The 21,849-nt window shown below is 31.9% G+C and overlaps 1 protein-coding gene and 1 long non-coding RNA gene across 4 annotated transcripts in view; both read right to left on the bottom strand.

Annotated features, from left to right (window-relative positions):
• Window positions 1-973: 973 nt before the first annotated feature.
• LOC149489406 (uncharacterized) overlaps window positions 974-21,849 on the bottom strand; it is a 220,810-nt gene continuing 199,934 nt past the window's right edge. For both annotated transcript variants that reach the window (XR_016318145.1, XR_016318146.1), the window contains exon 2: window positions 974-1,146. This is a non-coding gene — a long non-coding RNA (uncharacterized LOC149489406). The remainder of the gene's footprint in view (window positions 1,147-21,849) is intronic.
• LOC149489415 (uncharacterized) overlaps window positions 974-21,849 on the bottom strand; it is a 110,146-nt gene continuing 89,270 nt past the window's right edge. The window contains exons 1-3 of one of the 2 annotated variants that reach the window (XM_089713637.1): window positions 12,621-12,758; window positions 4,123-4,233; window positions 974-3,851 (exon numbers count right to left, since the gene is read on the bottom strand). In XM_089713637.1, coding sequence (XP_089569763.1) covers window positions 2,777-3,851; window positions 4,123-4,233; window positions 12,621-12,664 — 1,230 coding nt within the window. In that variant the 5' untranslated portion in view covers window positions 12,665-12,758 and the 3' untranslated portion in view covers window positions 974-2,776. Of the gene's footprint in view, window positions 3,852-4,122; window positions 4,234-12,620; window positions 12,759-21,849 lie in introns of those variants that run through there. The other variant, XM_089713645.1, reaches the window with a different exon arrangement.

Below are 21,849 nucleotides of genomic sequence, written 5' to 3'. Positions count from 1 at the left end.
GAAGTTTATTTATTATTTATTTATTTACTAGTGGTCCGCCCCGGCTTCGCCCGTGGTACATATTTCGCAATAAAAGGCGGCCTATGTTGTTTCTCGGGTATCAAAATATCTCCATACCAAATTTCATGCAAATTGGTTCAGTAGTTAGAGTGATTGAGTAACAGACAGACAAACAGAGTTAAGCGCGTCACACACGGTGAAGATACTATAATATTTTATCTTATACTCTGTCCATTATATTATTTGCTTTTTGACAGCTTCACGCCTATGAAGGATTGTATTGTCTATGTCAAAATGTCATACAAATAATTATCGTACTTCATGGACAGGTCCCGCCCACTTAGTGATGTCTACACAGAATTATTCAATGATGGGTCGATAGATTATAATAATCGATAGAAATACTCTGTAAAATATATCCGATACAGAAAAACTCTTCTATTATGTTATATAATTTAAACGTAAAGACAACCCAATTGTAAGATAGAAACCAATAAATAATAAAATATTAGTTTAGTTTAGTTTTAACATACAATGCATAGATATGTGGTCTTATTATGACATATCTTATTAGTACGTTTACGTTGTAATTATTATTTACGTACCTGATTCGATTTATGATATTATTTTGAATTTATAATTGAAATGGTATCACAATCGATAATATTTTGAACATCACTTCTGGTATCACCCGTCGAGCTGTCAAAAAGCAATTCTTATAGTGGACAGACTATAAGATACTGTTATATTTTATATTACAGTATCTTAACGCATCCGGTATCAGCGTTCGGACCATCATTTTTCTTTTTGTCATTGCGTACTAAGACCCCTGTAGAACCGCCATCCTGTTACAAATGACGCGAAATTTTGTGGGTCGCGTGTGTGACGCGCTTTACTTTCGCATTTATAATATTAGTATGGATTTTTACATTTTTCTAAGTAAATGTGGTAAAGGAAAAATAAAACAACTATAATTATTTTCAATATAATTTTATTCAGCACTCTGGACTACTTTTGAACATATAACTTTGCGCAGTATTGCAATATGATATGATATTAACATCAAAATTGACAACATTGTATAAGCAATTGGTGAACAACTATAGAGAAATTATTTTTGATAGTTTTCTTGAGCGGAGAATAAAACTAATATTTAAGAATTAATAAGTGAGAAGGATATATTTTTAGTGTTATATCGAATATTTGTAATTCTAAGATACTTAATGATTTTTTTCTATTTCGTTTCTAACATTAACATTTCTTATGTCGTAAAAGTTTTTAATTTATTTTCGAATAGATAATAAAAAAACTGTATAATTATATAATGTGTATTATCTATGCTTAGCTAACATAAGGAACAGTTTTAATATGGCTTCTTTATAGACCTATTACCTAGGTAAGTATAAAGAAAAATACTTTAAAACACTAGGCCGGACTATTTCCAAGTATTTTTTTTTTTGGTTAAGGTTTGAGTCAATTTGAATTATCTAATATAAGTAACTTAGTAACTTAAGATTTTTGTTAATAAGTAATTGTTTTCGTGGATATAATTTTCGACAGATTTTGGCACTTTTTCAATATTTTAGTCTCCGCTCAAGAAATTTTTACATCAATGTGCAATTAATTTTCTTTTACTTTACATATTATGTATTGTAAAACATTCAATATTTATTACTTAATTATTAATTTGTTGACACATTTACGCTTTACACGCAAGTCGTATTGAAGAAATAATTTCAAATATTTAAAAAATTTAATGAAATTCAGATTAATTAAATATAAATAACAAAATAAACATACATTAAACATTATTAAAATTATTAAAAATTTCCTTTCAATTATCAAATAAACATCTTTTGTTGGATTTCTTTGTACATTAATTTCCTTTAAATTCATAATACAACTTGCATGTAAAACATTTTATAGTTTAAATTGAAACAGAATTCACTACCTTATGTCAAGTATTTGTAATTGGCACCGATATGATACAATAAATATATTTTCTACAATTTTTCAAAGTTTTCAAGACTTACTCTCTAAAGAAAATAATAAAATTTAATCACAGAAACACACTCAATTCCGACAGCTTATATACAAAGTTATTTAAGCTTATAAATACGACTATTTTTAGTATTTTTATAAACAAGAAAAGTACCAACAGGTTAACTATTATAAGATATGGAACCAAACATTTTTTGCTGTTTCTTAGACAATTGTACTTCTAAAATTCTTTGAGATAACATTCAAATAACGTGATATCTTTAAAAATTCAGTCGTGCGAAAAATTAGGTTGATCAAAAGCTCAGATTTGATAGCCTTAATTCATACACAAATACTGTTAAATAGACAACCGTGGATTCTTGAAATATAGTTTAAAACTAACAATACGTATATGAAATATTTTACAATAGAATATCAAGTATCAAGAATATCTGACTAATATTTCTGGTATATTTAATTGTAACAAAGACGAACCGTGTTGATAGATTAAAGTGGACAAGCTCATAATATTATTTAAATATGTATTATAAATTATCTAGAAGAATATCCGTTTTTATTGCGTGATCGATCTACAAGCATTTATTTAGTTATATGATTACGAAATTATTAGGTGGTGTAATCTCACTTAAACTTATTCTATAGACATTAGTATTATTATGAAGATTCATCATCAATCGGAAATTAAATGCCTTTTTCGCCATTAGAATTATCTTCATGACAATTTGGTTTTCAGGCCTGACTCACATCTCTGCTATAATATTTAAAGGAACTTCATTTAGGCATAGCTCTGCGCATGCTCCAACGGTATATTCGACAGTTTATTCCCCTTGTCGACCCAATTCTTTAATCGTCCTCTCAATTCTTCTAGACTCTTCGATTTCGCTTTATTTATCCTCTTGTACTTCACATCCTTAGGTTTGGTCACGTTTCTATGGTTGGACATAACTCGATTGTATGTAACGACTTGTGTTGACTTAGGTTCGGGATCCTCTGCATCACTCTCCGGATTTGAAGTCGCTTCTTCATCAGAGTCATTGGCGGGAGTCATCCTTTTTGGCACATAACTGTAGGACCACATATCGTTGCTCGATTTTGGCTTTTCCTTATCACTATCTATGCTTTTAACTTCGGCGGTGAGAACGATACTTCTCATGCGGAAGTTGTCTCGCCTCTGAGCCAAAAGACTGCTTTCTTTTGTCTTCTGTTCATCTGTTTTGTTGGCATCTTTGATTTCCTTTTCGGTACTGCTCTGCGCGCTGAGACCTTTAGTGGATTCGGCGTCTGCTTCTTCCTCGACGCTATAAACAGTTTCGAGAATTTCAGGCCTGCGCAGGAACCCGTTGGATCGTCTAGCGACATTATATTTGATGTTAGGATCAATGGCATCTGAGATCGATCGGGCGACTGTAACGCTGTCAGGGTTCATGGATCTGAACCTTGGAAGGTTGGACAGATTACAGCAATCGGAGTCCATGTCTTCCATTATCACAGCGGAGTCAGAATCGTTGAGTGAATCGAAGTCTCCAGTAATATTTGTGTCTTGCAACATATCTCTGAAGTCGGGGATAGATGAGATCATATCGATGCCGTTATCTAGCAGTTTAGCTTGTAGATTTTCGATGACTTTTTGTTGTTTCATAATTATGGTTTCCCGGAGGGCGAGCATGTTGGTTATCTCCTTCTGCTTGCGAACCAAACGCGATTCGAAGAGAAGCAGTTGGCTGGAGAGCATTTTCAACTGTTCTGCCTTTTCTATTTGCAAACGATTGACTAGTTCTTCTTGGGTGCGGTGCGCTCGACGCCATGTTAGCAGTTGGTGCGCCTGCGCTCGATATTTCATACGGAGGTCTCTGTAACAGAAAAACAATTATTGTATTTTTACATTCTACCATCACGCGACGGATTTTTAACTCTCGGAATAGTATGTATTATAAAAAATTAAAAGGTTAGATTGGTAATTGGTATCAGACGGAAAAATTCCCCCTTTTGTTTTTTGTGTTTTCATTTAACTTTTAATAGCATGCTTGAAGAATTAATCATTTATCTTGTCTTCTAACCTATATTACCGTTTAGCACTACTATTTACTTTTATTAAGTTGCTTTATACGAATGTTACAATACCTGATAGTCCTTCTAGCTTCTTCTAAGGTGTAGGCCTCCAAGGGGTCTGTGATGGACGCGGCCAGTGACACGTCGGGCTCCGTGGGGCTGTTTAGAGCCGACTCGCTCCGGCTGAGGACAAATAAAAATATATTTTTAATTTTCTTACGTATTTTTCAACACTATTAGTTACATAATATGTAGTAGTTTCTATGAGTAGTTAGTTTCGTTTCTAATATTTTTGGTGTATTTTTGTGATTATGCTTATCTCATTTTGAAGAGATTTATAAAATGCTTACTTAGTTATATCAGTACAATAATATACAGGCAAATAATTAATTAGATTCAATTCAATGATAAGAATAAATAAATTCTCTTAAACATCAATACAAACAAAAGCTCAAGAGCTTGAATTATATTAATATATTTTTCTCTTTGTTCATCTCATTAAGATTACTAAGGAACAAAGTTAATTAAAGATATAAAATCATATACATTTCTACGAAATTCCACAAGCCATCTTATATTAAACACAAAACAAAGACATTACAATGTTAAACATAATAATCTTCTTATATATAAAATTCTCGTGTCACAATGTTAGTCTGCATACTCCTCCGAAACGGGTGGACCGATTCTCATGAAATTTTCTGTGCGTATTGGGTAAGTCTGAGAATCGGCCAACATCTATTTTTCATATGTACCACGGGCGAAGCCGGGGCGGACCGCTAGTAATATGTAATATATTATATTAGCTTCCTATTTTATTTTAATCTTTTAATTATATTTTCTTTTACATTTTCAGCCACACGCGTTACATTCATTATATGTAGGTATTACATATTATATATCCTTTACTTTAGGTGGCCTGGCAGAAATCGCTTTTAAGCGATAAGGTTACCTTTTGTACTTCGCATCTATACAACTTTATATTTTGTACATTGTAATGTTAAATGGTGTGGTCCAATATAAAATAAATAAACAGTAGCTAAAAGAGTCACATATAAATTACACCGATCGGCTCGATCCATTGGCACTGCGGCGGGACGTTGCGTCTCTGTGCATATTCTACCGCCTGTACAATGGGGAGTGTTCCGAGGAACTTTTTGGCTTAATACCGGCTGCCAAATTCCACAATCGCACTGCACGACACAAGCTCAAGTACCATCCGCACCATCTGGATGAGTGGCTATCAACAACTGTGCGTTTTTCACGGCATTTTCTGCCCCGAACAACAAAATTGTGGAACAGCTTGCCTTCTTCGGTGTTTCCATCTACCTACGACATGGATGCCTTCAAAAAAAGAGCCTACGCGTCCCTCAAAGGCCGGCAAAACAATCGCAAGGTTACCTAACGTTGCAATTGCTATGGGCGGCGGTGATCACCTTCATCAGTACACCGCCCGCTCCTTTGTCGGTTTTAGTATTTAAAAAAAAAAAAAAAAATAGAACAGAAAAAGACATAGATACGAAATATTATCTGTAAACATTAATTATGTGAAACTTGTTAAAATGTTAATTAACCACGAGTGGTGCGGGTGATTCAAAGGACCTATTTACCTTTTCATACACCGTTATTTTAAGCTTTACTGAAAACTATCACCTCTAACTTTTGATTTTCCTTTAGGTTACACCTCACCTTTGTGGGTTATTCCTAACTGTAAACTATCACCTCTAGTTTCTGAATATATCCTTTGGATACACCTCACCTTTGTGGGTTATTTAAAAATTAACTCTGGTCGCTTGAGACTAAACTAGTTTGCGAAATTATAAGATAGGCCCAGATTTTGAATAACAGAGTCTCAAAGTACAACCAGAGTTAAATTTAAAATAGTAGTGTTGATGATAAATTTTGCATTTGTCTTATTTCCTTACAGTAAAAGAAAGAATATTTTTATTTTTACTGTTAGCTTGTATTAGTTATTATTGAGTGGGAAAAATAATCTTTTTCTAATGAATCTTGTTTTTTAGACATAAAAAAGATATCCATACCATCATAATCATTACCTACCAAGATCATTATTACTCATTAGGTAAAGAACTCAAACTCAAACATTTATTTATTCAATTAGACTTCTTATAAAAGCACTTTTGAAACGTCATAACATTTTTTTACATGTACCACCGATTCGGAAAGCAGTATCTATGGAGAAGAACCGGCAAGAAACTCCATAGAGATCGAATTTAGTAAAAGTCGATAGTAAGAAGTGTTGCCACAGTTTAGAATTTATCATGCTAAAATCTTTTTCTTATCTATGATACAAAAAGCTTAACAATTCCAAACCTGTTATATTCCCTCTTCATATACCTCCATTAAAACTCTAATTTCTCTATACCAATAGTGACATTCCAAAGCTATAAGTCAAAGAATTTAATTAAGAAAAAAGATCCTCTAACAATGAGTGGAAGGCACAATTTCCGACAGATCTCATTTTAATGCTAAAACAATAGACAAAGGTAGAAATTATGCTTTCTTCGTATGGAATGTTCAATTCTAAATGTTTATACAACTAAGCTGTACCGTACAGACATGTTAATTAGTTTTTTTATGTTGTTTACCTTATTGTAGATACTAGTTTGGTTTGATAATCAAAATACTACTGCTTGGAATTGAAAATGCAATGTGTATTTGTATTTTGGTGAAGAACATCGAATCAGTGGAATGAGGTGTGGCATAGACCGGGAGATACTGACACAAAATTTCGAGTCATTTGTAACAGGATGGCGGTTCTACAGGGGTCTTAGTACGCAATGACAAAAAGAAAAACGATGGCGTGAACGCTGGTACCGGCGGCTTAGTCGCGTGGGCGTTAGTCGAACTCGTCGGAAAATAGCGAAAGTCAAACGATTTGTAACAGTATGGCACTTATTTTTCCTGTAAGTTTGAGGATCAACAAATATAAATACAAAATTTCAAAGATCTATGTGTTGGAAATCTTCACTTATATAAATTAATAATAAATTAAGTTTTCAAGTATGACAGCACTTTTTCCCCCTACTAGAAGTATGGCAAATATAATAATGGTCACATTTTATCAAATACTCTCCAAAAATCCAAATGCAATACTGGTACAAAAAGTTTGGCGAAATAAAAATTTTTTGCAGATTTTCGGCGGTATGGCGACAATTTGGAATCGTCCGAAAAGTATGGCATGGCGATTTTCGTAAATGGCTGCACGACGATAGTTACCTGTGCAAAAGTTAGCCTGGTACAAATGGTTGAATGATTGTTTTATTTAAATCAACACATTCGCATCGGTATGGCGGGTTGTAAGTCACACCGGAAAAGTATGGCATGACACTACCGCCTACTACTTTTTTATGGGCTATCGGTAAATTCTAAAATTTTTGTGTTACAAATCGTTTGACTTTCGCTATTTTTCCGACGAGTTCGACAAACGCCCACGCGACTAAGCCACCGGTACCAGCGTTCACACCATCATTTTTCTTTTTGTCATTGCGTACTAAGACCCCTGTAGAACCGCCATCCTTGTTACAAATGACTCGAAATTTTGTGTCAGTATCTCCCGGTCTAGCATGTATCAGATATAGCATAAAATACATCAATGTACTGAAAATATTTCTCTATTTACTTATTAGATAATAGCTGAAGTAGTCTGGAAGAAATCGCTCTTAAATGATAAGATCTTTGCTTGCTTATTGTAAGATTTCTGTTAAGTAACTGTTTCTGGCTTCTGTATACATACATTCTTCTTGATTTTATAGTCAAACTTTTATTATTACCTTTTCTGTTCTTAAAAAAAACTATTATAATAAATTTGTAACTATTCTAACTTATAAATAACCTAAGGCAAATTGGTCTAACTTGATCAAATCTAAACTTTGGCCATTGATATAATCTTGACTTAGAACTTTACAAGTTATTAGTTTTGAGGACACTTGACGGATAAATAATACTTGAGAAGTTGACCCCTCACATGACCTGTGATGAATGATTTACAAGGACAATAGGTGAACAATATATTTAATCAAAGTCTTAGGTAATAGACATATTTTGAATCTTATGAATATTTGAATAAATTGATTCAGGGAATCACGCTTGCATGGACAGATTTTGGTTTCTTTTTTGCAAATGCGTTTTTAAAGTGCTTCATAAAATATGAAAATTATAAAAAATAGGAAAACTTTACGTCTACCGTACCGTACAGTACCTATAAAAAATTCTATGTGACAGGATAGTGTTTATTATAAACGTAACAGAGCAAACATACATGCACACCCCAAAGACCTAGAAATAATAGGATAAATATAAAAATAAATGAAAACTGCTTCTCTAGGATCACAAGGTGCCTCCATATTATTTAAATCGGTAACATTTTGCCAAAAGCGAGGAAATGATATCAAATGCAGTGTTTGAGTACTTGTTACTTGCATATCCATACTAATATTATAAATGCGAAAGTAACTCTGTCTGTCTGTCTGTTACTCAATCACGCCTTAACTACCAATTTGCATGAAATTTGGTACTGAGATATTTTGATACCCGAGAAAGGACATAGGCTACTTTTTACCCCGGGACATAGGATAGGTTTTATCCCGGAAATCCCACGGGAACGGGAACTATGCGGGTTTTTCTTTGACTGCGCGGGCGAAGCCGCGGGTGGAAAGCTAGTAATATTCATAAAGACAGCAGTGAACCCGTCGTGACGTGCTCACGGAAACTTTAGTTCAAGTTATCTTTAAGGTACAAGCTTTCAGTTTATTTTAAGGTCATATTTTAAGATTATTGAATGAATTCACAAATATATAACATGATGCATAAGTAAAACACAATTTGTACATTTTATAATTTTTAACACTGAATTTCAATAAAAAATTAAATGCAATTATGATAGAAAAAGAACTGTTTTGAAACTTATGAAAATATATAGTTAATCATATTGTATATTATAATTTATTTTATACTCCTTTTTTGTATACGTGGGTATAATATCTTAATACTTTAGTATATTTTCTTTATAAAACTGATCAGTTTGAGCATTGAAAATTGAATCAACAGCCAATCAGTTTTCTCCGAAAATGTAGTACTTATTTACATAATACATAATATGTATGTAGAATTTCAGAATACATTTGAACAGGTAAATAATAAAATCATCGCTTTTCCAAGAGCTTATCCCTTAAATCGTATATAACGAATGCAAGCCACCCGTTATTCCCTTAGGGTTGCCAAATGTATTTTAAAATACATAGATACTTTTATAAAAAAAGAAAATTTTTGATGCCCTTGAAAATTAAATAGTAAGCAAACTGATTTATTTTGTCACTAAGCGAAATAAAGCACTTTGAACTTAATTAATTGAATACTTACCTAAAACTTTTTAATAAAATTTTATATTAGTTACGACAAGAAATAAATATTAGTCTTTATTAAATAAAATCTTTCATCGAATAATTACGTCTAAGTACTAAATTGAAATGATTTAACTGTTAAAAATTACCAAAATTTCTATGTTAGTAGATAATCTTCTATTATTTGTGACAAAAACACAGATAATAACAAAAAGAGCGTGAGCACACGTGTCAGAAGTGAAACTTTTTGGCAAGATTCATAGATACCAAAATCGTCGCCTTAATCCATGACTTGACGGTATTACCATGACGCGACTTTGAAATTTTACTCTCAACGCGCCTAAAGAAGTTTCACTTCAAAAACTTAATGTTGGCAACCCTATATCAGAGTAATAGTGTACCAGCAACATCTCCGGTGAGATATCACAGACAGACGTATTTGACGAACGAACAGCGCTTTGTAACAAGCTGATATTTCCTTGCTTCATTCGATTTATTATCCGTATATATAGCAAGATTTACTGTCTGTTGCGTTCAATTGTTGAATACATTTTGGTTGTATAACTTATCTGCCAGTTTAAATCTATAATTTTACTTGTTGTTTGGTTGATTAAACTTGATAATCTCAGGAACTGCGAGTCCGATTTGAAATATTATTTCAGTGTTAGATAGCCCATTTATCGAGGAAGGCTATAGGCTATATATCATCACGCTTAGACAAATAGGAGTAGAGCAATGCGGGTAAAACCACAGCACATAGCTAATACAAATAAAGTATGGAAACAATTGTTAAGTATTGTACTTACTGATAAAGTAACAGATAGCCGTCAGTGACATGACCAAGTCCTGAAACTCTCTAATTGTCAGTTAAACTGACTAAAACTATAGAACTACTTTATGACTATAGAAGTTAAGATAATGAGGGTCTAAGGGATAGTTATGGAGGAGTACAGTAGTTAGGTTCTATAAGTTGTAAGGGTTAAATAGAAGATGGGAAGCTGATTTGCAATTTAATGAAGTGCATGCAAGTGAAGCTGCGGTGAAAAGTATGTACATTTTGAAGTGAAACTTCCTTAGGCTCGTTGAGAGTAATATTTCAAGAGCGCGTCATGGCAATACCGTCACTTCATGGGGTAACGATTTTGGTATCTTTGAATCTTGCCAAAGAAGTTTCACTTCTGACAAGTATGCTGCACGCTCTTTTTTCTATTGAAAGGACTGCTTGATGCTAGATAAAAAAAAAATTTTTCAAGAAACAGGTAGGTACAGCATTATGTTCAGACCCTGACCTTCGAACTAGTGGTAAACTGTGTTTCGAAGGCCAGTTTCTTTCCAGTCGTATCATATTATCTATATTATATTTATATGTTTCTGCAAACTCACAGTTTTATGTTTATATACAGTAAAAATAGATAAAATATAGTATTTGAGAGATATACATACTTAAATTAAACAGTAGGGCAAGCGATTAATTCAAAGAGAATTCTCATGTAATATACGTCATAGGTATAAACTATAAAGGTTCTATTCATTCATTAATTACATCATAATGTCCTTAATCCTATGCTGAAATATATTATACGATAAATACCGTAGCTTATAGGGAAATAAGTGGCACAGGGACACATTAATCACGTGAACTTTGAAAGGGAATAAATCACCAAATATCACGAGGTGGGAAAATCGAGGTTATGTATGAAAATGGCTAATATTTTGAATGAAATACACAGGATTTGCAGGTTATGTGAAAACGTGATGAATTTATACAGTGCTGTATCACCCTTCCTTACTTTCCTTGCGTATTCTTATATACTAAATATCAAAAACAAGCTGTGTCGCCAGGTTTAACCGCATCCCTCCGTTCCTACAGGTAACGCATGATGTTATATAGCCTATTCTACCTCGATAAATGGGCTATCTACCACTGAGAGAATTTTTCAAATCTGACACGCAGTTTCTGAGCTTATCGTGTACAATCAAACAAACTCTTCAGATTATAATATAAGTATAGATGCGTGTTTGTTAATTGGTTTATCTTTCTTTCTATAACAATAAATAAATGCGCAATTAAACTTCTTCCAATATCGAACTAATTATTCATAAACTGAAATATGACCCCTGACAAACTTTCGGCTATTTACCGTATCGATCCGTTGCTATTTTCAACGGAATATAGTTTTAAGCGCCTTATTCAACTTGTATTGAAGTAAGTATACAAATATTTAGGAACAAGGGGTTCGTTTTGGTAACTATTTATTTATTGTTTTTTTAATTATTTATTATTTATTAAGAAAATTAGTATTGACTGTTGTATCAACAAATAAGATTAGAATTAGGTCTGATTTTTCAATCCTTGGTTAATACAATAATTCGTCGTATAACGTATTAAAAATGTATTCTTTGCCTGTATTTGACAGTTTACGGGTGACATTTTAATGTTATCGTGTAATACTTTATTGGGCGAATAAGTTTTAACCATGGATTGAAAAATCGGCCCTTAGATTAAATTGTATGTATTGTATTGTTTACTTAGAATATTTTGTATTAAAACTGATTTGACCGAGAAATTGTAGGAGATAAGAGGCCCTGAATCTAACTCTTGGTACTTGTTATTTTTTCTACCTTTACAGTATAAAGAAATTAAAATTAATACTTACTAGAAAATGGACACCTTTAATAATATAATATATCAGTAAATAAGGTAATACATGCAAGGAAACAATCACAACTTGCTTGCTGGACTAGTTATAAGTTTTAATTTTAAGGATTTGTTTGTATGCCAGCACAATAAAGTGTTAATAAATAAATAAATAAATAAATACATTTGTTCTGTAGTAGGAATCGAATGCATGTAATATTGTCCGGCTCAATACTCAAGATATAACCACTGAATCAAGCAGGTATATTCTAAAAAAAAACTATGTTACTATTTTCATATTTTGGCAACTTTATAAAAATTTTTTGGCGTGCTATTACAAAAAAAATATTTTGTTGTTTTTTGATGTTATGTGATGTTTATGACGTCATAAACAACAACAATAAAAATAAGTTTTATGCTAAGTAGGTACCAACTGAATAAAAAGTGAACATTTTTACTACAAAACCGTCACACTGCTATACCTAAGTAGTACGTCCAAATATAACTTACCAACTTAAACACTACTAGGAAACTTATTAATACAACTTCAAGTTATTTAAATCACATACCGTTTTCTTCGATTTTCACCGATAAATGTAATTAAAGAACCCATTGGATTTTTTATCACATTTTCTATACTTTAGACACAATATTTAAAACAAACCAAGTTCAACTACTTTCATTGATATTGTGAGGGACCCTCTTAATTTTAAAACACAGGAAATATGGTCGTCCCTTTCTGACGTATGAAATTAGAGAGAGACAGTTGAAAGAAAGGTGAGGTACAGTCAGAGGTGAACATGTAGGTATTTTTAATTATTTTTTATTGATACTTGACAATGCATATAATAATGCATTTTATAATAATAACCAACCGATTTGGGTACCGGTTATATTTAAGTATTTTGTAACTGATTATAAACATAAAATTATTATCAATCATCAATTAACATTTTCAATAGACCCATGATAATCGCTATTCTCGATAAATTTTCATCATAATATGAATTTACAAGTACGGCGTAATAGATTTTATATTTCAGTAAAACGCGGACAACATAATAATATGATATAGAAGTTATGTGAACTCGAGGAGATTTTTAAAATATCTTCGCAGAATCTACGATGCTTGCGCTGTGTCGAACATGCATAACATATTTCAATCGGTTCAAATAAACCTACGTCCACGGTGACATTTTGTAAAATAATATTATATATGTAGTACAATAAGAAAATCACTCGATTGTTAATGATTTAAAAGAGTGGCGAAATCATTAATCTGTATTTATCTAAAATAAAGTGTTTAAGGAACTAAATAGAAGGTAAAGTCTGGAAGATCTGTGTTTAACTAAGAATTTTATTTAAGAATTTTCTATAAATAACAAATAAAATCAATCAATAAAGTTTTAGATTATATTTCACCTGAATCGACTAATGAATAAGGTTTAATTATTAGTTTTCAATATTTTATTATTTTAAATTCATGAATAAAAAATACTTTATTAAGCCAGTTTTGTAGCTGAGTGTACAGTTCCGGTTGGCGGCAGCAGACAGGTGGCCGACGAGTTGCGATACCACATGGTATTGTAACGATTTTTTTAATAATTCACAAAGCGATGGTTCAATTGGTTGTTTATTTTTGGATAACTTATGTGGGGTTTCTATCATATTATATTTATAATTTATAGATTATTTTTAATACTTTAAAAAAAATCGAAAAGTAAGGTTTGTTATATTTTCTGGAATACCTAACGCCAAGGCGTGACGGTGTTGTCATGACGCGACTTTGAAAATTTACTCTCAACACGCCTAAAGAAGTTTCACTTCAAAAAAACAATAAAATTGGTAAAGGTAAAAGCCAAACAACATGTTTTTCAACATCAAAAACATAGATTATAACAACAACTTCAAACGTAAATACAATTAAGTGGAATTCCTTGCGTACTAATTACATTGTTGACGACAGATTTTGATGTGATGTTTAATTAATTGACTAACTCGTTGGCTGCGAATTTGTTTGTAAGGCCAATTATTTGAAATATAATTGAGAAATATTATTTAAATATTATAATGAGGTTGTGTATTTTTTGTGGAGAAAGGGTTATGCTATGGCTTTTCTTTAAAAATATAAATACAATACAGAGAAGTTAGTTAAGAAAACAATTGCAATATAATAATCATACCTATATATTTTACCATCCTGTATATTATGTACTTACCTATTACCTATACCTATAATCTCTATTTTGGCGAATTTTCAGTTTTCACTAGTAAAATACTATTTAAAAAATAAACTAAAGCTCTTTATTTTTGAAAAATTATAAGACTCCGCCCATTTTTGTCGATATTTAGTCTAACTGCACATGTTTTTATAACATTTAGATATCCCAGACAACGTTCCGCTTACCAACTATGTATAGAAAACCAATCAATTATTCCATATTATAAGTATACTAGCTTTCCGCCTGCGGCTTCGCCCGCGTTTTCAAGAAAAAACCCGCATAGTTCACGTTCCCGTGGGATTTCCGGGATAAAACCTAGCCTATGTTACTCGTGGATAATGTAGCTTTCGAATGGTGAAAGAATTTTTAAAATCGGTCCAGTAGTTTATGAGCCTATTCATTACAATCAATCAAACAAACAAACAAACAAACAAAGTTTTCCTCTTTATAATATTAGTGTAGACTAGTGTAGATCTATACTAATATTATAAAGCTGAAGAGTTTTTTTGTTTGATTGAACGCGCTAATTTTGGGAACTACTGGTCCGATTTGAAAAATTATTACGGTGTTAGATAGCCCATTTATAGAGGAAGGCTATAGGCTATTTATCATCACGCTAAGACAAACAGGAGCGGATGTGGGAGCGGAGTAATGCGGGTGAAACCGCGGGGTACAGCTAGTTTCACATAAAATCATAAATTCCCAAAGTTTGGCGCCGTTCAAACTTTATAATTGATCCACTTTATAATTAATTTCATTACGAAATAATCGGAAAATGTAATTAACTTGTTCAAAATCAAATTACTTCAATTATTAAATGCTTCAGTTATGTATAAAGATAACATAATATGTTTGTATGATTTCTTGTAACGTGTTTTCAAACTAAACCACAATAATATCCTACTAATGAGATGTTTGTTATTCTTTCACGTAAAAAATGCTGAACCGATTACAATGAAATTAGGTATGAAAGTAGCTGAAGACCCAGAATAAGACATGTACTTTTATCCCGGTAATCCCACAGGAACGGAAATCTAGTATGTAATACAATAGGTATGCTAAACTGTTGAAAAACGCCATTTCTTTTCCATGCATATTTTAATTCAAATTAATCTTTCGTCGAATTTTAACCCCTTCTAATGAAAAAATTAAACTATATGCTATAGGTATAGAAAGTATTATTTTTTATCCAGAATATCAATGATATATGTTCCTGGATGAATTCTGAGGCAAAAGTGTTACAAATAAACTTTACTATCATACTCCTTCACAAGTCCAAACGCAACCGCCTTGAAAGTTTGAACAATATTTTCTTGTCAAAGAGAACTCACAATTGTACTCGCGTCCTTGGCAAGGTGTTTTATCCGCTTTTCAGATATACTATACATAATGTGACCATACCTCCCGATTTATCCGGGATTGTCCCAAGGTCCTAAGTGAGAGAAAGAATTTCCTGGTTACACTGGTTAACCTTATATTTTATACTTTATTATCAAATAGTTATTAGAAATTTAAAAAATAAATAAAAATAGTAATATAAAATCGTAAAATTTGTGGTCGTATAGCTTGAAGCCATGTCACCAGACAATACACACACAACTATGAATAGTAAATTTTTGTATGATGAATGAAAGATTTGATTGACAAAGAACAAAAATAGTACCTATTTCTTCAATTATTATCTCATTAAATTAATCGTCTATGAAGAAAAATTCGTCCCATTTTCACACAGAAAATGGTCACACCACTTACATACATAATTCATGCTGAGACGCTCGCTCAAATATTAAAAGATGAATTTTATTTCGTTACACGCTAGCGACGGAAGTCAATACAGGATTGGTAGAATTATTTTTCCTGTGAGAATCTCCTGATTGAATTTTGGTCGTGGACCGATCCCGAATGGGGTAAAATAATTCGTAAATAGATAAGAAAATAAGAAGAAATGTTAGAGCAAAATATGTTTGGAAAAATAAACTATCATTTCTATAGGTATATGGGACTGTGTTAGAATAAAATGCTTATTACAATAAGTTCTCCTCTAAATAGTCTGGAAAACATCACCTGTATGCTAAGATATTAAAAGCTAAGATCTATAATTTATTATAAAATTGTGAATAAAAAATAATGTTAATAGCAGGTACTTAATTTAGAGACTTGTGGACAAAGGGAGGTAGAACGACCTCGACCAGTGTAAAGATATCGGAAAGATGTTTTCGCTGCAGACTATCATTCTAAAGAAAATTTTGGCTAGTCTACTCTACCATTAGTCACCAACCTAATCACATAGTGCTAACACACAAAATCCATTACATCATCTTTAAAAAATAGGATATCATTTTGTAAGTCGACCTATAAACAGATTCGTAATGAATGGGGCAATAATGATGCCCAAAAACATCGCTATAATTAATAGCGTTTGGTTATGCAAAACAAAATACAATACAACTACGGCGCCTGTTACAGCATGCGCCTGCGCACGCGCTTACAGATGTTGTGACCATGATTGTATGTTTATCTGGGATAGTTTTACATTTATATTTTTTCAGACAGAGATTTAATTTATAGTCATTCATGTCTTACATACATACATTTAAGAATTTAATTAATAAAAGTAAGTAAGATTGTGATTTAGAGCTTGATTTAAATAACAATGTTTTATAATGTATTGAAGCAAAAATTATAGACCTGCAAATACAAGAATGTACTAATTAAGTTAAAACAATAGTTACTCGTGAGTTGTAAGTATATAACTTAAAACTAATCATAAAGTAAGCTTTAATTATATTATATTTCATACCTATATTCTCAAATTAATATTCCACGTTATTACGCTAGAATCCATATGCCAACATGAAAATTATCAAATTAAAATGAAACCTTGATAAGTACAGTTAACATTTCTCGCGCGACATAATTGCAATAATTAAATATTAATTTAAATTAACAACCGACTTTCACCGTACGAAGTTAGGGAGAGGCGGGCTATGAAATATGTATGAGTTTAAGTAAAAGTGTATGCGGCAGGGCTCCAGATGATTACAGCATCCACAGAGAGGAAATCTAGCTAGATTAAAGTACTAGCCAACTATTAGTCACAATATGAATCGAATTTGTCTGCTTCCCTAATAAAGGTTTAGAATTTAATGTATATTAATTGTGATTTAGTTCAACATCTTGCATATTTCAACCTCATGCATAATCATATTATCTTCAAGCATACAGTTAATTGTATGTATGATTTAGATCGTAATTACATCCAAATTTAGTGAGAAACTTGCCCTACATTATCGCACAATCTCAATTAATCACCATCATAAGAACTATCACACAATATTTGTTTATTATATTTGGTAACAATTAATGACATGTACACAGTGTAAGTGAATGCATTTAAGACAACAATGTTGTTGATTAAGTAATGAAGCAATAATATTATTGTCTCAAAAAAAACTTTTAAATAACTGAAATATGATTTATTAAGCTATTCAATACATATGTTCAAATATTCTAGAACATATTATAGTTATTAAAAATTAAAACAAATGACATCACTCTCAACTGAATCATGGTCACCCTCCAGCCGGTAGCCTGCGCACGCGCATGTCAATACACAGAGAAAGCGATACCAACGTCTATTACCGAACGTTACATAAATTGATTTTGTAGAAATAAAACAATTATTGCGGATAACTTGTATGTTACATTTACTATTAATTAATTATATAATACTTTCCTTGTACAATCTGATAGTACTGATTTCTAGCTAAATGGATAACAGTGTTTTTAAAGATCAAACATACGCAAAACAAATTTTAGCTTTTTTTAATGAATATTCTCATGATTCATAAAAATAGGTGTATATAGTGTACTCAAAAAATTAAAATATTATACATACTTATAGGTACGTAAACGTTTAACTGGACCCTATGACGAGACTTCGCTGTCCATCTGTCTGTCTGTCCGATTTACAGATTTTTTAAACTACAACCGATTCTATCGTTTCTTGTTAGAAAGGTTTGTCTTGGTAGACGAACCGGCAAGAAAGTCAACACAATTACCTACTTTAAATTTTATTCCCACAACACAAATTAACAACACTTACATTTAAAATACTTGAATGAAAGTAAATATTCACAAACTCCAATTGCTAAGCGAGAGATTACACTGAGTTAGTTTTAAGCGTTTAAACTCTGGCATTAATTATTGTTACGTTGTTTTCCGTAGGTGTATGCAAAATTTTGATACAGAAACTTTTAATTGTTCTACAACTTTCTAGTGTGTGAAATCGATACTTTGTTTGTTTAGTGTTTTTAAGTGTGGTATTCGATGGAGGTTGAATGGAAAATGGCAATTTAGATATATCATATTACTTGACCGCCTCCTTGGTACAGTGATTGACGCGTGCGGCGTGAGCGTAGCACCGAGGGGTCCTGGCCCCTGGGTTCGATTCCCGGTGGAGACGAAGAAAAAAAATGTCTCGGTCTGGCAGGACACAGAAGGCTGATCACCTACTTGTCCCTAAAGAAAATCGATCAGTGAAACAGATGTATAATACATCTGCCTTTTACCCCACTAGGGGACATGGGACTTCACTAATTTATACTAGTACCTAAGTAAAGGATACTGTTTTACTTATTTTTATTTTATATTTATTCTATCGATCCTACAAAATAACAAACTTAACCAAAGAAAAAATATACAAAGTATTAATTACAACAGTCAGGAAAAATTACAAAGATTTTTGTAGAAACCTTTTTCTACAAAAAAAAGTGTGTGCGTGTAACCTTTACGCGCGATTGAAGTAAAACGCACATGTCAATATAACCTTGTTATTGAATATTATAAAATGTCGCAATTGTCAGAAAATTTATTTTTAATTTACTTATTTTAAAAGTAATAAATAAACAAGTATATTTAGAGATTTTCAAAAAATTTTGCAATTTAAAATAATGTTTTTAAAACTGTTGAATTTTTCATTCACTTTGCTATTCACAATTGATCCGTTTGAAAATTTGAAAATAAATAATCCTAATTGATTATGATATTTGCCACTAGCTGGCGTATAAGTCAAGAAGCGTGTAGTACCTATATGACATATACTTACAACCAATCAGAATTATTATTTTTAAATGGCGGAAACTACACAGCGTTACTTCCGTCAGAAAAAAAATCTGAGTTACTCCCTAGTCGCGCCTAAAGAAGTTTTACTTCAAAAATAAATTAATCAGGTTTTTAAATAAAATTATATTTAAACACGTACAATTTTTTACTTGAATTTATTTTAAGTTGAAAGAAACAATCAATTCCGAAGTAATACATTAACGAACGAATAAAACTGTCATGGCTACTTTCAGTCGCATTACTATTCCGAGAGTGTCCTCTTGATTTACTTCAAATATTTCTAATTTGCATTATTGTACGGTCAGCAGATAACATTCTAATTAAAAGATAAAAAATTTATACACACTGTTTGAATAAATAAGAAAAACTGCAAAACACATTGTTTCGTTCTTAATAATATACAAATTTAAGGTATTACAATATATTCTAATTAACTTTAACTGGTCCCAAGGTGGCGAAAAATATATACTGACCATTCGTACAAAGCGCGGACAGACACATTCCCTCACACATAAACTCATTTTACCATTACTGCTTCGAAAACAAAAATAAAACCAACATTCCCTCAAATATGCTAGCAAAATTAACAATCTCCACGAATAAACAAACAAATGCAAGCGAACATTAATTAAAAAGCAAATCGTTTTTCTGCTGACCGTACAACTCTCAAAACCAATGAACGTTGTATTTACGTACAATGCGAAATTTCATGTATTTCAAGCGAAATCTGCGCTTCACAATTTGTACGCGAAATTAATTCGGTTTCGAAAGCGCTGCATTTTGTAATGGCTTCATTAGAATTTAAAGTCTACAGCGCTCGAATGTTTGACGTTAGCTTTTGTTATCTGGGGAATCTGTTGTTTGTTGTGGTTTAGTCTATGGTTTAATATTGTTGAGTTAATCGAAAATCTAGCTTGAAACTGGGTATTAACGTTCAAAATCCTTTGATGATTCTATGATGAGCCATCGTATAGCAGTATGATCAAATTATTATAGAGTGATTATCCGAAGACAATAGGGAGGTACATAATAGACTAGATGCTGGTAAAATTTATACTAAACTTGAAATTTATGCTCCAAAAATGTAGTCAGTAATAAATACAATGCAAGATACTATCGTCGGTTGCGATATGGGAACCACTGAAAATCAGTGCTGCGGCTATTAAGCCACAGATTTGCTGAGTGGTATCCCTGTCCAGCACACATACTATAGTCAACCACATAATATAATACCTATGTTTTTTTTTTTTTTATACTTGTACAAACGTGACCATACATACCTACTTACCTCTTTTATAAATTGTAATTTTTATTTAATTGTTTTTGTTCATTGTAAGTTATTTTGTTGTTTTTGCCTTGTATTTTTGTGTGCTGGATTAAATGTATTTTCTTTTTTCTTTCTTTCTTTATTAATTAATATCGGAATTATTAATAGTACACATACCAACTAGTATATTATAGTTTTTGTTACGTTTTCACAATGGCTACACGGATTTGTATAAATTTTAATTTATAGATAACGGATAACCAGTGGTTTCGAGAGAGCATAGACCTACTGTGATACAAAAAAGAGTGTGTCAGAAGTGAAACTTCTTTGGCAAGAATCAAAGATAGCAAAATCGTCGCCTTACTCCATTATGCGACGGTATTGCCATGACGCGACCTTGCAATTTTACTCTTACCGCGCCTAAAGAAGCTTCACTTCAAAATTAAGAAGATGAAATAGTGGATGAAGAATTGTATAGGAAATAGATGTTGCGTGAAAACATGAAGTGCATCAGTAAAACCATGGGCAAAAAACTAGTCATACACATACAAACGTGGGTAAATTTTCGCTTGATGTACTCTTTAATAAACATTCAATAAAGTGCAGCGTTCAGCTTCACGGCTGTAAAAAGTTGAAACAATCAAAACAGAGCTTAAATTAAACTAGTTTTAGCAAATTAGTTCGTGTGCTTATTTTGGTAGTAAAAACCAAGTTTGAAAAGCTAATATTATATTAGTAAACGATCTTACGGTAACGATCATATACCACTACGTATAAGCTGCAATACTTTTCTACAGATGACGTAAAATCTGAATTTATGATGCAGTAATTATAATAATTTTATAATATTGATTATAAAAATTGTGGAATAGCAAATTATATGATGTAGTAGTCAGGAATGTCCGATCAATTTTAGTTCCCGTTATTCCCGGCTTAATTACGACACGGAAAACTGATCACCTATTTTGCGATAACGAGATCAATTTACGTGGCACAGGTAACTTCTGCAATTACAAAAATATACAGTCATTATCGGCTAAAAAGTACGTTGTAAAGAGGCAGACTGAAATCGTATGTATTTCTCAGTTTTTGAGCATATATGAAAAATATAAAGTAAAGTAACTTCTCGATAATTTGGAAAACCTGACTATTTGAGTATGCACAGTTTTTGAGCATATTTGATAG

This window comes from Colias philodice, chromosome 3 (assembly GCF_061535455.1).
Source record: "Colias philodice isolate Cphi_HAF_F1 chromosome 3, ilColPhil1 Martin Lab GWU primary, whole genome shotgun sequence".
Classification (NCBI taxonomy): Eukaryota; Metazoa; Arthropoda; class Insecta; order Lepidoptera; family Pieridae; genus Colias; species Colias philodice.
This window is presented reverse-complemented; position numbering and strand designations above follow the sequence as displayed.